This window comes from Uloborus diversus, chromosome 1 (assembly GCF_026930045.1).
Source record: "Uloborus diversus isolate 005 chromosome 1, Udiv.v.3.1, whole genome shotgun sequence".
In the NCBI taxonomy this organism is placed as follows: domain Eukaryota; kingdom Metazoa; phylum Arthropoda; class Arachnida; order Araneae; family Uloboridae; genus Uloborus; species Uloborus diversus.
This window is the reverse complement of record NC_072731.1, coordinates 31,056,377-31,072,041: the sequence shown is the minus strand read 5'-3', so window position 1 is coordinate 31,072,041 and position 15,665 is coordinate 31,056,377. Positions and strand designations below refer to the sequence as shown.

The 15,665-nt window shown below is 37.5% G+C and overlaps 1 protein-coding gene across 1 annotated transcript in view; it reads left to right on the top strand.

Moving 5' to 3' along the window:
* LOC129234338 (LIM/homeobox protein Lhx1-like) overlaps positions 1–15,665 on the top strand; it is a 119,817-nt gene that overhangs the window by 97,389 nt on the left and 6,763 nt on the right. Inside the window, exon 4 of the mRNA XM_054868331.1 lies at positions 1,474–1,639. Within this exon, the coding sequence (XP_054724306.1) occupies positions 1,474–1,639 (166 nt within the window). The remainder of the gene's footprint in view (positions 1–1,473; positions 1,640–15,665) is intronic.

The window sequence follows — 15,665 nt, the reverse complement described above, 5'->3', positions numbered from 1 at the left end:
GTGTGTGTGGATGTATGTGTGTATGTGTGTATGTGCATGTGTGTGTAGATGTATGTGTATAGGTGTGTGTGTATGTGAGTGTGTGTGTGTGTGTAGGTTATGTTTGTATGTGTGTAGGTGTGTCTGTAAGTGAGTGTGTGTGTTTGTGTGTGTGTGTAGGCAAATGACGCAACCTGGAGACGGTTTTCGCTAGAGGAGCAGCATCGTGAGGAGCCGGTCGACGGTGATGCTGCAGAGGGTGCTCGCGGGAAAATAAAATGATAGCACATCAAAACAGTCAAATGAAAGCAATAAGAAAAAAAAATTAATTTGAATTTTGTCATCTTGAATTCAAATTATGTTTTTCGCAATCACGAGTGTGTGTTTGTATGTGTGTGGGGGGGGGGCGTATGTGTATGTGTGTAGGCATGTGTGTTTGTGTCTGTGTGCAGTCATGAGTGTGTGGGTAGTTGTGTGTATGAGTGTTTATGTGCGTGGGGGCGGGGTATGTGTATGTGTGTGTGTGTGTAAGCATATGTGTTTGTGTCTGTGTGCAGGCATGAATGTGTGGGCAGTTGTGTGTATTTGTGTGTATGTGTAGGTGTCTGTATGCATGCGTGTGTGTATGTGTTTGTGTATGTGTGTAGGGGTATGTGTGTGTATGGTGGTGTTTGTATATGTGTGTATGTGTTTGTGTGTGTGTTGGTGCGTGTATGTATGCGTGTGCGTGTAGGATATAGACGCAACCTGGAGACGGTTTTCGCTAAAAGAGCAGCATCGTGAGGCCGGCCGACGCGACGGGTGGTGCTGGCAGAGGGTGGCGCCGCGCCGGTGGGAAAAATGATAGCACGCCAAAAACAGTCAAATGAAAGCAATAAGCAATCGTGATTGCTCAAAAAAAAAAAAAAAAAAAAAGGCTATATTACAACAGTAGGAAAAACATTTCTTTGATGACGTGATCAAAGTATGTTGCCATTCAAATTTTTCAGTCATCGATAGAATTAAATTTCACTGTGAATATTGCACGAACTGTTTGGCGTTTCAGTTTAGTTATAAGAGTATAGTGAAGCATGTTTCTGGATGCATACATTATTTGCCCCGGTGTCTCCGTAATCGAGATACGAGGTCTTAAATTCGGCCGAATTTTTAAGAAAAGTTGCCAAATTTAGCGAGTTTCGGTGAGAAATGGAAGCCATCCACGCTTTGCAGATGGATGTCTTGCCACATGCAGACATTAAAATCGAGGTTAAATAATTTTTGCGTCAAAAAAAAAAAAAAAAAAGTCTCCGCTATAAAAGCTCAGTTCTTTAGCTACCAATTTTGACTTTAACACTATTCGTGTGATTCCATGATACGTTTCAACTGTTCTGACTTCACAAGAGGCAAGAAAATATTTCAAATTTAATTTCCCCTCTACATTACAAGAAGTTAAAAATAATTCTACATTCATATTTTTTCTGTCAGTTCTTCATGAATCGTTTCATTTCGTTTCAGGTTTGGTTCCAAAATCGGCGGTCCAAAGAGCGGCGAATGAAGCAACTGAGCAGCTTGGGGGCGAGGCGGCATTTTTTCAGAAATCCCAGGAGGGCGATGAGGCCTCTGAGAGCGGGGCTCATGGAAGAAGGAATACCTCACAACACCCCTTTCACCTACTTCTCAGGTGAGAATTTTATCCATTCACAAATTAGGCTCTTTATTTATTTTTTTTTTTTTACATAAGTTTTACGTTACCAACATTAGGTGACAATATTAGTAGTACAGTAAACTCCCGTTATCGGCGGTAGGATTATCCGCAGGTGTTTTCTTTTTTTTTATTTTTGGTTAACGGTATGTACTAATATAAGAGTCATTAAACGTTTCTTAAGCTTACGTGTAAAAAAAACGAGCTGATGTGTGCATCACATGACTTCCTTTTACACCAACTTAATGTTATTTCCCCATCATTGGCAATTTTAATGTGATTCAATAGTTAACTCTCTAAATATCACCAACAGTGGTCAAATTGAAACCAGATTAAAAAATAAATAAATAAATTTTTAATCCCCAAATTTGTTGTCAAGTTGGCGACAGAACTTGACGACCAAAAGACTGACGATATATCGCCAAGTGTCCGCCAAATTATAATACCACTTGAGTTTGCATCGAAATTAACAATGATTTCCCCCCAAAAAGGGGCAAAAGCCCCCTTTAGAAATACCCGATTGCAACCAAAAGGGGAGGTGCACAATTAGACCCGACTAGGAGTCTACGTACAAAATTTCAACTTTCTAGGACATACTGTTCTTGAGTTATGCGGCATACATACGCACATACATACGTACATACAGACGTCACGAGAAAATTCGTTGTAATTAACTCGGGAATCGTCATTATGGATATTTCGCGTGTCTATACGTTCTTAGGCACTTATTCACGTGTGATCGAGTCGAAAAAAAAAACTCAATATTCATTCGGGGATGAGTGAAATAGAAACTAAGGTTTATTTTTGAGTGAAATTTTTTCCGCGAATACAATATTTCCTTTTTCGTAAGGAAGTAAAATAAAAATGTGTAACCTTACTCCGTAAATACGGTGGCAACATTTTGAATTTTGTGCAACCTTATTCCGATGGCAAGCTTCCTCCATAGCAATAGAGTAACTTAACTGATAAAACTGGTCTGGTGTAACGTATGAGCGTTACACCAGTTTTATCAGTTAAGTTACTCCATTGCTATGGAAGCAGCTAAGCTGCCACCGCTTTTGCGGAGTAATGTTACACATTTTTTTTACAATGTATGATTGCGTTATTGTTCATTTTTAGCTTTTACAAATATTTTTTACAATCAAATGCTATCGTTTTATTCATATTTAAATGTATGTATGAGTGTTATTCATATTGCATACACTAGTATCGTTTTTTACCTATTATTCGGATCATCTGCAGTTTTCACTTATCCACGGTTACTGTTCCACCGCCACCCTATTCTGCGGATAATCGGTATTGTTTACTGTATTTTATTCAAGCAATCATTAGTGCAAAGTCATCCAATTTTCCAATTAGAGTTTTTAAGTTGAAAAGGATAGTGTAAGGATTAAAGGATAATTTGAATGTTGAAAAAGAATAAATCATGATTTTTTTAATACTCCCATTTAGTTCTTTTTTCTCTTTTTCCTTCTTTTCTTCAAAAAAGTAAATGTTTGCATTAGAGTCAGGTGTTTTTTTTTTTTTTTTCTAAATGTTAGAATTCTAAGTTTTACGAAAAATGTAAAAGAAAATATTTAACCTTTACGAGAAATTAATGAAATATTGACAACCTAAGAATTATAATTTGTTTAATTACAGATTTTATGTGCGAATAAGTTATTTGAAATAGTCATAACATTCCTCAACTGTTAATGAAAGTAGGACAGCTGATAACCACAGAAAACAAAAGAATTTTAACTCCTCGAATCTCTATTTTTTAATTTGTTTTTTATTTATTTTATTTTATTTTTATTTATTTATTTTGCATTCGCTCTTTTTTTACTTTTACCGAAGCATTCAGAGGCAGACGATTCAGAAGAAAACAAAAATTTACAAGGAAGAATAAGCATAAATGGATTCACCAACTTCTATTAATTACTTCATTTGCTAGAACATGATGTACTTGAATTATTCTTCTGTTAACGAAAAAAATTTCAAATCCTTAAAAAAAATAATTTTCGTGTCTCCATTTTTGTACACGAGATTTCTCTTTTCCCCCAGAAAGCTTTGTTCAAGGCACCGCCGCCCTGACACATGAATGATGTTTTCTATCTTCCTAGCCGTTATTTCGTGATTAATAATAAAAAAGGGAAAAAACACCCCCTCTCCCTTTTCCGGCGTTCTCTCCCCCTACGCTTGTTCTTAATGCGGCATGCACGCCGCCAGAAAAACGTGATTAACCGAGGAACTATTAATTTCGACCACCATTCTCATTTTTTACACTGCGCAATACCCCCCATCCGCAGCTTTTTGTTGTTTCCGTACACATTTTTCGCCTTTTTAATTCCTTCCTCCCGTGTTTCGAACGAAACGCGCGCATTTTTCGTTTTCCCGCGCGCAGAATTATCATTTTCAGTTGCAGTTACAGCGAAGGGAAAGCGTCGGAGTTTATTTGCCGGAGCACGTGGCAAGGGAAAACACAAGGGAGAAGAAGATCGTTTGGCTAAAAAGTGTCATAAATTTCGAGTTACATTTTCCGGGCAGTGGTGGAGTTTTTCTTCCTCAAGAAGTGTGCGAGTTAAATTTAGAACTTTTTTTTCTTCTGCTATTGTTGTTCTTTCGGCATCATTAAATTTGAGAGAAAAGGGTAAAAGTTTTGTTTTCGCTCAAAGTTTCTTTAATTGAAGATCTGCTTCCCACATGAACTATTTACCTTTTTTCCAAACTCATTTGAAAATTTCTCCGGAATTTGAATCGCGCACGAAATGAAAAAGTTATGCAAATTTTCTTTCTGGCTACGATCCGCGCTAACAAATGCAAAGTGTAATACCCCCAATTGTTTTGTGAAAAATGACTCATATTCGTAACAAGCCTACTTTAAAGAAGGCTCAACCGACAAGAAATTCATGTTTTCGTTTATGCATTAAATCTCATGTGTATGCAGCCCAAATGCGGGCAATTTCTCAGACTCCTAATTTAACACAGGACGCAAGCGAAATTCAAATTTTTTTTCTAACTGTGACGGATTTCAATTCGAGAAATATTAATGAAAAGTATTGTTGGTTATTAGTGCAGCACAATTGCGTGCATAAATATCTGAAATTGATAGCACTACGAACTTATTCATATACCGTAAATCTTAAGCTTCACAAACGATTGTTAAACAAAACACATAGCACACTCTAAAAATAAAAAATGTCTAAAACCGTAATGGAATATTTTTGGAGGGAAATTTGTTTCTATTACTTTTTAGACCATTCTTTCAACTACATTACACACGTCAGAATTAGAAAAGATAAAAAGAAAAACTAAATAGAATAAAAATTAAGTAAATAATTATCCAAGTGTATTGATTTATTGCGCAAGTTATCTTTTAATTTATTAATTGAATCTTAAGCACTATGCTGCTTAAGACCACCAAACAGTTTTAAAAAATGTATGGGCAAATAGTTGAAACAACATTAGCGAGACTACACTTATACACTGTTAAAACTACAGGTTGCATTCGGCACCTTTCAGGGGTGAAACGCTTGATCACCATCAGCGGCACCATAGACATGGAACCGGTTCGACCCATGTCTATGAGCAACACCCACAATACGGAGCCGAAATGGCACCTCTTACGGGTCGAAAACGGGCACCCTTAACCCAAAGTGCACCGCGGACAGTGGATGTAATATGGAACCCTAGGAGAGAAATATGGCACCTTTTTACAGCTTCCTACAGCGGATCCTGCCCTCCCCCCCCATGTTGTTTGCGTTTTTGTATACTATTGTGCTCTATTTATTGTTTTCTATTATGATATACGAAGTCTTGGTATACGTTTTTCACAGTGAATTCAGTTTGGATTAAAACATGTCATTTAAGGCATTTGATCACATTTCAGGCTTTCCAACATAATGTAGAAGTGTTCATGACTTCAATTCTTCTATCCGAGTTCTAACTCTCATACATACCCTTGGATTGCTCAGTAGTTTTAAATGATATTATCATTTACTACAGCATGATACCGAAAATTAAAAGCGTAGGTATATATGAATCATATCCAGGCCCAGCCAAAAACATTCAGTTGTATTACAGTCACGGAAAAATCAAATCGTTTCATAAAATGCAGGCGTTTCATAAACGTTTAAAATATTTTAATCAAGAGTAACATATTGATACGTAAATATGGTTCGACATTTGAATAACCTTTTTGAACATAAGCAATCTAAAAGCACTTTTTTTTTTCTTTTTTAAATATGAACATTTTCGACATTTAAAATCAGAACAAATTGTCAGCATTCTACCTGATGAAAAGCATTGTAACAGAAATCCGACCCCCCTCCCCCCCCCAGAAATAAACGCGTAGACACTGAATTCGTTTTCTGCTATAATATCAACGAAAGACATAAAACGCAAACACGTAAAGTCATTAGTCGTGACGACATTCTTCAAACACACAAAGAGATTTCTTTTTCAAACCGTTTCCTTTTACCAACGAGCTGATGTGTGCATCACATGACTTCTTTTTACTCCAATTTAAAGATAATAGTGCCTCGGAGTGAGCACAAAAAACAGTTTAAATACTGTCATTCCAAGTCTGTTGCGAACCGAAGGAAAGAAAACGTTTTATACAGATAAATTTTCCCAATATTGGCAATTTTAATGTGATTCAATGGTTAACTCTCTAAATATGGCCAAATTGAAACCAGATTTAAAAAAAAAAAGAAAGAAAAGAAAAATTAATTTGAATTTTGTCATCTTGAATTCAAATTATGTTTTTCGCAACCACGAGTGTGTGTTTGTATGTGTGTGTGTGGGGGGGGGGGGGTATGTGTATGTGTGTAGGCATGTGTGTTTGTGTCTGTGTGCAGTCATGAGTGTGTGGGTAGTTGTGTGTATGAGTGCTTGTGTGCGTGGGGACGGGGTATGTGTGTGTGTGTATAACAGAGGCGCTGACTTGCAAAAATTATTGAGGGGGCTAGACATCACCGGGGTTTAGGTGGCTATGCAATCCCACGGAGGTCCCCCCCCCCCCCAAAAAAAAAGGTCAGATTGTTGTACCTTGAGAATGCCAATTTACGTATTTTCTGGTGTTTAATTTAAACAAACAAATGTGACATGGCGTTTTTAACGTAAAACAATCTAAAAAATGGTATACAAATTTTCTAGTTCAACTATAGATCATGTCACTTGTCTTAGTAAGAGACAGTTTTTTGTTCTTTTCTACGGGGAGCCGTGCAATGCCGTAGCGAGGCATTGAAAAAGATAGGGCACTTGACTTGCATGGAAGGGCACTCCTAGAGATGTCGACTTAAAAAAAAAATATTGTGAAAGGGGAGGGGTCTTGCCGCGGGAAATTTTCTAAATTTGAGATCAAATAGTGAGCTTCAAAGTTTTTTTTAAGCATTTTAAAGACATTTAATCAACATTAGAACCCCGAAAACTCGACAAGCCCGACACATATTTTTTGGCTTTGAAAAAAGGAAATACTAAATACAAACACGCACAGTATTTTTGTAAAAAGGTAATTTAATTAACGCATGTTTTTTAAGACCAGTTGTTTTTTCATAAGTGATATCGGCTGACATATTCAAGTGTAAACGCAGTTTCTCAATGTCTAGGTCATTTTTGAAAAACTCACTTGATTTTTCAAAATTTGTTTCACTTTTGTTTAATAAAAGCAAGCACTCTTGTTAAACTGCAATGACCTATGTGAGTCCAGTTGATGTAAACCGCCCAATAATGCAAGATTGTACCATTTCACAAACCTCAATGTATTTATTGCCTTGTAGTACTTTGGGATTTTGAAAGTGTGCAGTGAGCTGGGCTTTGTTGTTTTCATACTTCTTTGGTATACTTCGATTCCGAGGAATCGAAAGGATCATCATTTTGTAAAAGTTTTCCTTTTAAACACAATTCCCAAAAGCATTCAAAACTATCACGCCTCCCATTTAATATACAAATCAAACCCTCATATATTTTTTCCAGGTCAGCAACACTTAGAAGAGTGCGCCCCAGCGCTGCCCACTAGCTACAGACTTGACCAGTAAGTTCGCGCACTGGGACAAATTCTTAGTGTCCCTGAAGCACCGTAACACCATCATTATTCACACCACTCGTTTTCAGTTAGCCTGCTTACTACCATAATAATTATTTGTTTTAACTCATTACTGAATGTATTTTACAAGGTAAACTATCTTCAAACAAGGAAAATAAAAGATAAATTTATGAGTTAAGAAAGCATAATATGACTAATAATTTTCTTGATTTATTGGGGGAACTCTGCCCCCTCAAAAATATTTTTGAGGGGGCTCGGGCCCCCTCAGACCCCATGGAGTCGGCGCCACTGGTGTATAAGCATATGTGTTTGTGTCTGTGTGCAGGCATGAATGTGTGGGCAGTTGTGTGTATTTGTGTGTATGTGTAGGTGTCTGTATGCATGCGTGTGTGTATGTGTTTGTGTATGTGTGTAGGGGTATGTGTGTGTATGGTGGTGTTTGTGTATGTGTGTGTATGTGTTTGTGTGTGCGCGTGTGTGTGTAGGATATGGACGCAACCTGGAGACGGTTTTCGCCAGAGGAGCAGCATCGTGAGGCCGGCCGACGCGACGGGTGGTGCTGGCAGAGGGTGGCGCCGCGCCGATGGGAAAAATGATAGCACGCCAAAAACAGTCAAATAAAAGCAATAAGCAATCGTGATTGCCCCCCCCCCCCCAAAAAAAAAAAAAAAAAAACGCCAAATTTGTTGCCAAGTTGGCGACGAATTCTGTGAATACAATACTCCCTTTTTTGTAAAAGGAAGTAAAAAGGAAGTATTGTATTCGCGAAAAAAATTTCACTCAAAAATCGGCCTTGATTTCCATTTTGATCACCCCCAAATGTATGTTGAGATTTTTTTCGACCCGACCAGATACCCGAAACGTACGTACGTAGGAACGTACAGATACCCGAAATATCCAGTTTGGCGATCCCCGAGTTAATTACAACGAGTTTTCTCGTGACGTCTGTATGTGCATATGTGCGTATGTGTGTATGTACGTATGTATCTCGCACAACTCAAAAACGGTACGTCCTAGAAAGGTGAAATTTAGTACGTAGACTCCTAGTGGGGTCTAGTTGTGCACCTTCCCTTTTGGTTGCATTCGGATGTTTTTAAGGGAGTCTTTTACACCTTTTTTGGGGGCAAATAATTGTTAATTTCAATGCTAACTCAAGTGCTGGTATGAATTGTCAAACACTTGGCAATATATTGGCCGCCAATTTTTGTCGCGTTTTAGCAAAAAAATGGCGATTTTTTTTTTTTTTTCAATTTTTAAGTCCGGTTTTAATTCAGCCAATGTTGGTGGTTTTTAAAGAGTTAACCACTGAATCACATTAAAATTGCCAATAATGGAAAAATAAATCTGTGTAAAACATTTTTTTTTTTTTTTTTTTGCTTCGGTTCGCAAGAAACTAGGGGTGAAAATATTTCCTTGCTTACTCCAAGGCGCTATTATCATTAAATTGGCGTAAAAGGATGCACACATCAGTTCGTTTTTCTTCCCTTTGTTCCTTCGTCAGCTACGTCTACAGTCTACGCAATTATTTCATTGAGATGAAAAAGACATTTAGTGTATCTGCAGTAAGAATTAGTTACGTTATTGCGTTTTCATTCCGGTAACTTATTAATTATTTCGTATTGATAACAATAAACATTTTTGGGGAAAATCCGCGAGACCGCTGAAGCTTTAAGCAAGTAACACCACACATCATAACACATGATAGAAAAAGCCATACATCACTATGTTTAAACAATAAGTAGTTCTCAGTTTACTTTGAAACACAATTCTGAAAACACTAAGCCTGTTGGAAAGCCTCACATGTTACACAATTATCAAATTCCTGTACTTACTCAAGGTTTTGAAGATTCGTCCAGAAAATGTTAAATTTTTATCCAGTTTCGTTGCCTATTCAATGTGAAAACTTAGTACCAACAACAACGTAACCAGCTTCTTCGTCAGCCATTAAAGTGGCTGAGCTGAACTTATGCCGGAGCGCAAAGCGTATGCACGAGCGAGGCACCCTTACGGAGGGATAAGATTCTGCTATTGGCTACTGCGTGGGCTGATGGCTCTTCATAAACTTTTTTCTTCCATTGGGGTGCTAAAAGATATCGGAACAATATTTTCTAGCCTCCATGGCACCCTGTGGCTCCGTCTTTGCACTCTAAGGCGGAAAAAGACACCCATCTGGCACCTCTGGTTTTAACAGTAGTGTCCGGTAAGCGAGCACAGAGAGCAGAACACAGTAGTCCTTTAGCACTATGTGTGACTTTTTATTCTTTATCAAAAGCAAACTGGGGGAATTTCTCCTCGTTTGCTTTTGATGTAGTAGGGAAATGTAGTTTTTGTCAGGAATATCACCGATCACATATCATTGGCATATTACTCTGCAGGCTAGACCGATGAGGAGGAATATTTCTACAAGGTGTTTATAAAATCTATAGATAGTAGCCTTTTAAATCAAAAGCAAAGTGAAAAATTTACACTTCAAAGCTACACTAATACATCATTAATATACTCAGAGACTTTTTTTAACATCATTTCATCTTTTTATTAAGTAAAAACAAGAAATATTCGTCCTCTTTTCAAATACTCATCTGAATCAAGTGTCCTTCTTTGTACCGAAACACTAGAGAAGGCACTCTTCACATAATCAGTTCATTCCATCTGCAATTCTCAGCATTTAGCCACTTTCTCTGTCTCAAATGACTTAGCTTTCTGTTGTAATAAGTCTGTAATTCAAAACGTCCTCACACAAACATATGAGTTCCATGCAAATGAGCCGCGGTAAACGCGGCAACCTGCTTCCACAAAAGAGCCCTTTCGTGTTCAAGTGGCCGTGATTGACAAATGCATTGAAGAAGTGCGGGAGAATACGTAAGGAGAGGCTCTTCGATCTGATACGAAGGTGATGGAACCTCCTGAATGACATCTCCATGGAGAAGAGAGAATTCCCTTTTGTCCTTCACTGGCTCGACGTCACGTGATACGCGTTCCTTCATTTTTGCAAGTTTTGACTTTTTGAAAAATGGTTACATGACGGATTGATAATGGTGTCGGTACCAGAATATGATATTCTTCAACTGAAATTCACAGATCAAGCTTTCCCAATCTTTATTATGGACCCTACCCACGGTGTGGCAACGGTTCATTTAATTTTTCGTCTGCGGTTATTTTGATTCAGTATTCAGTGTTAGTAGTGCTATAAAACTCGTTTTATTTAACAATCACTGGACTTTATGTGAGTGATGAACATACGTAAAGCTTATACAGACTTGCGATTGCATGAAATATGTTAAGAAAATGGAAAAATAAAAAGAGAATGATTTTTCACCAAATTTGTTGATGAGGAGCCAAAATCAGAAAAAACACGATTAAAATCAGGAAAGTACGATTATGAAGTTGACGTGGGCAATGCCATTCTTTTTAATGTTCCGTTCATCTGAGGATCATTCATTCTTTTGATTCGTTCATTCAACTCGTTCATTTGAACGGCTTCGTTCATTAAAAAAAAGTAGCAGGTGATCTCTCTGCAACGATATACTCACGTACATTCGAAATGTTTCATTAGATCAGTAATATTCTTTGAAGAAAAAATAACTAAAATGATCTAAAAGTAACAAAATATGTCTATGAAAATTGAATCAAAAAACTTTATTCAGGTTTAGATGTATAAAGCAATTGTAGTTAGTTTTGTAAGATATTTCGCAGTGGCTGAATGTTAGATATGTTTTTCATTGCAAAAATCGCAGGTTCCATTTCAGTATGTCGAAAAATTAAGCCATTAATTATTTCTAGCTACAGCGCTGTACATATCCATATAATTCTACTAGTAGACCATGTATAAAGAAAAAAATAACAAATATATCGGTAGCTCAGCCGGAGTACTGAAAAACTTAATTTAAAAAACGACTCACCTACAAATATTAGGGAGCTTCAAAATTATTTCAAAATACCAACAGTGAAAAAGCAACTTTTTTAAATGAGGGAAAAAATAAGGCAATAATAATCCTTATTAAAAATCTCTGAACATTGAATGCAAAATGGATCGCTTGTAAGTCTCCGAGAAAGTTAGAAATAAAGGCATATCAATATACACTCCTGTTTGTGAAAATTGCTACACCATGAAGGAAGCATCATAGTTGAATGAAATTTAATACACAGTTGAGTGGTAATGGTACAAATAAATAATTACATTTTCGAACCAATCAAACAAACAATAAAAAGAGATAGAAATTAGTATTTTGCGTAGCCACCACGCGCCGCAATAAGAGCTGCTACACGACTCGGCATGGAGTGAAACAAAGTTTGAATATTTGCCTGCGGAAATGTATTCCATATTGTTTGTATGCGCAACCAAAGTTCGTCTGTCGAAGCAACGGGACGAGGATAACGAGCGAAACGCCGCCCAACGAAATCCCACACATGTTCAATCGGTGACATATCCGGGGAATATGCAGGAGGGAGTGTTTCTAAAGTTTTTTTTTTTTTTGTTTATGTGGGAGTTCTCGTTCTTGTGGGGCTCTGAGTGCTTGGGGGAGGAGGTTGCGCTTAACATGTTACTCCCTGCTTAGGAAAACTCAAGTTTAAAAGCAATGAAATGAAATGAACTGGTGAAAAATTTTGCAACCTTACGTTGAGTAAGTTCGCAGTAATATTGAGACACTGACACTGAGGCTCCTTACATTGAGATAAACTGAGTCTTTATTATAGGTCCACTCGCGTACATAAGTCAATTCTCTAACTTCTTCAGCGAAATGATAGAAAAAAAAAGTTTTAGTGCATACTAACTCAAATTAAGTATCTACGTTTTTTTTTAAATTTCCGGTGAATTGTTACTGATTAGTAGGAAATTTGAAGATACAGTAGTGGACGCCGGTAAATTTAATCAACCGTTTTGATGAATCTAATCGTAAAAAACAGAAAAAAAATCCAACTGTATGGAATTTGCCACTTTATTGAATCAGCCGCTTTATGGAATCAAAACTTTGTCGAAGAACAAACGTGATTCAGAAAAGCGGCGGCCACTGAAAAACTCCGAAGAGCCTTATCAAATTCCCAATTAACTGAATGTTCAGATCCTTACTGATAATGTACATTTTGGTGAATTTCTGTGATCAACTTTTAACTCAAAACCATAAAGTTTTTAGAATTACTGAACTCTTTACTTAAAGGTCGTAAACATCGACGATTCAGTAAATGCACTCCCCCCTTAACTCCTTAACTTGTTGACGAGCCCCCATCTTTTGAACTTCCCACTTTTGCTCAAGTTCTTTGACTAAAAGATGATTATTATCGTAGTTCGTGTTTTGGGAAAACTCCCTTCTGCAATTTTTTTTTTTTTAATGACGGGATTAGTTATTAGCAGTAACTAGGAGTACTATTGCTCTAGTACACGAGGCCGATATTTGTTTTACCCTTCTCTCGCTGAATTCATCAGTCCGGTCGGGTCATCTACATGGACGAAGCCCTCGTAGCGAGATCGATGAGAAAGCATCAGTCATGGAGCTCGGCTGTCAGTCATGGAGCTTCTCGTCGCTTGCCATCTGCCTCTGGGGGCATCGCACAAAAGCCGTCAACTGTCACTGCTTCAAAAAGCACGGCTCTGTGTCTTCCTTCCCCGTGCTTGTAATCTCTTTGTGACTGCATGTGAAACACACGCGGAGGGCGGCCCTTGTTTTGCTTTCCCTTTGTGGGGCGGACACAAAAGGATGGCACACACCGGGACACAAAACGCCGCTTTGATTCCTCTTGTCAAAATCCGGTGGTCATATTTTGAAATGAATTTCTTTCGCTTGCGAACTTTAAAAAGAGAGAGAGACTCCCAAGAGTTCCTCCCGAGTTCTTTCCGAGAATCTCGAACTCGGGACCAAAACGAAAGATGGATTTAGAACATCAAAGGTTCAAGTAGAAAAATAATTAATTCGGTTAGAGAATATTATGCGGCTCATTAAACATATGGAAGGAAATTTCTGAGAATATTTTTCAGTCTTCTTTCTACCTGGTAATCTTGCAAGAGCAGGGACACTGCGAGGGTGGGTTGCAGGTTCAATCCCTTGATTTTGAGACACAACGTCAATCCTAAATACTATTATGTTATAATACATTCATGTAGGATTGTACGACCTCTAGCTTCTAGGTGAAATTCTGACTTAATACCATCCCCCATCAAGAGAAAATAACTCGAACTACGTTTGCCCTTCAGGGGAATGCAAGTTCGGAAGTTCGGATTCCAGTACGTTGCATCGATTTTGTATGAGAATAAAGTGAAAATGAGAGCAGATATGTCACTAAAAATCATGCATGTATATCTTAACATTCGGTTTCATTTGAGCAGAAAGATGAAGGCTTCAAAAAACACAAAAGTTTACCCAACACAAAGTACAAAGTATTTTCGTGAACTGCCTGTCAAAAGCATATAAGCGGTCGCAAAATATACAGTATTCCTTATTAAGACAGTCCGGGCGTTATAAAACGTCCCTAAACTAATCTTCTAAGCGGGGGAAACAATTAAGAGGTTTAGCTGCACATAGATTAAGATATAATGCCAAGTTATTCACATAGATTTAGGATGAAAGAAATATAATGAATTATTGAAACGACATATGAGGGTATTAACATAAACTATTAAAAATTAAAAACAGGTTTTTTTGATAAGCAGTTTCATAGACAAACAGGCATAGCCAAGGATAAGAATTTATAACTCAATAGAATAAAATATGAAAATAAACTGATAAACAGATAGATTTTTTATTATGAATCTCAAAATAGCTCCAAATAATGAACAAAACGTGTTTTGAATCTCATTTCAAGACAGTCGAAACTGATTTCATCGCCCACGTATCAGAGCATTATAAAAGAATTCAAAGTCGGAGTGGTGTGACGAGCAAGGGTTACGCGGCGGGGGGGGGGGAGTTCATACCGAGGTGGGAACACGGGCACCGGTGACCAGGTTATCTCAGGTAAAGACGAGGAGCGGGGAACGAGACTGTTGTGATGGATGGACATCTGCCCCTTTCCTCATCTGGGAGAAAAAGTCAATTCATCAAGTGTGGCAGAAAGCGAGGGGAGGCAACAAACTAATTTGCTTCCACAAAAAATCATAAACGAAAAAACAGAAGAAAAATCTCTTGCTGTCGAGGCCTCTTTTTTTTTTCTTCTGCTTCTTGCTTTGCCACTGCCGCGCTTTCTGCAGGTCGCTTTTGGGGTTTTCGCGTTTTGTTTATTTGTGAGTTGTGTGCTCCCCTGTGTTTAATGATTGCACCTTGTTCAACCTAAAGACGGATCGAGGGCTTTAGTTCAACCGAGCGTGGAAAAGGGGGAATTTAGATAGAAATGCTTGGATTCATTGACGCAAAATCGCTCGGAATTAGGCCATTTATAAAATGAGACGAGTATTTCTGTCTTGATTAGGATCCTCAAATTAATCCTTGTATTTTTAAGTTTCCAACAATCGTCATCGTTAGTTATCTTTTCTATTTCCATGCAATTACAGAGAGTGTTTTCAGATTTTTAGAACGATTTCGGAGTCATTTTTTTAATGTTTAAAATGTAAAGATTATTCTTTTAAATGTTCAGTTAATAACCTTTTTTCTGGACTGTAAGTCCACGCAGTGCTTTCCATGATAGAAGGGTTTTTTTTTTTTTTGCTATCTCTGTTCCACAACTTTCTGAACTTTATCAATGATAGTGGGTTTGCGTTTAAAGAGAGAGAGCGAGAGTTCTTTTCAGACACCAATGGCACAACAGTCCATATACAAGAAAGATCGGAAGTATGTTGAAAAGGTATATACGCAATACATAGTGTTCACCCAGTGGTCGAAATTCGACCATATTCATAAATGAATATTTGAGAAAACTTGTATGAATTTAACTATTTCTAACATTTTTATTTCTACTCTTACTCATGTTTACTGCATATCTGCAAGCATACAACTTTTATATGTACACAAAATAACAAACAGTAATAATTTATTTCAATTTTGCTTTTTGTCTGTT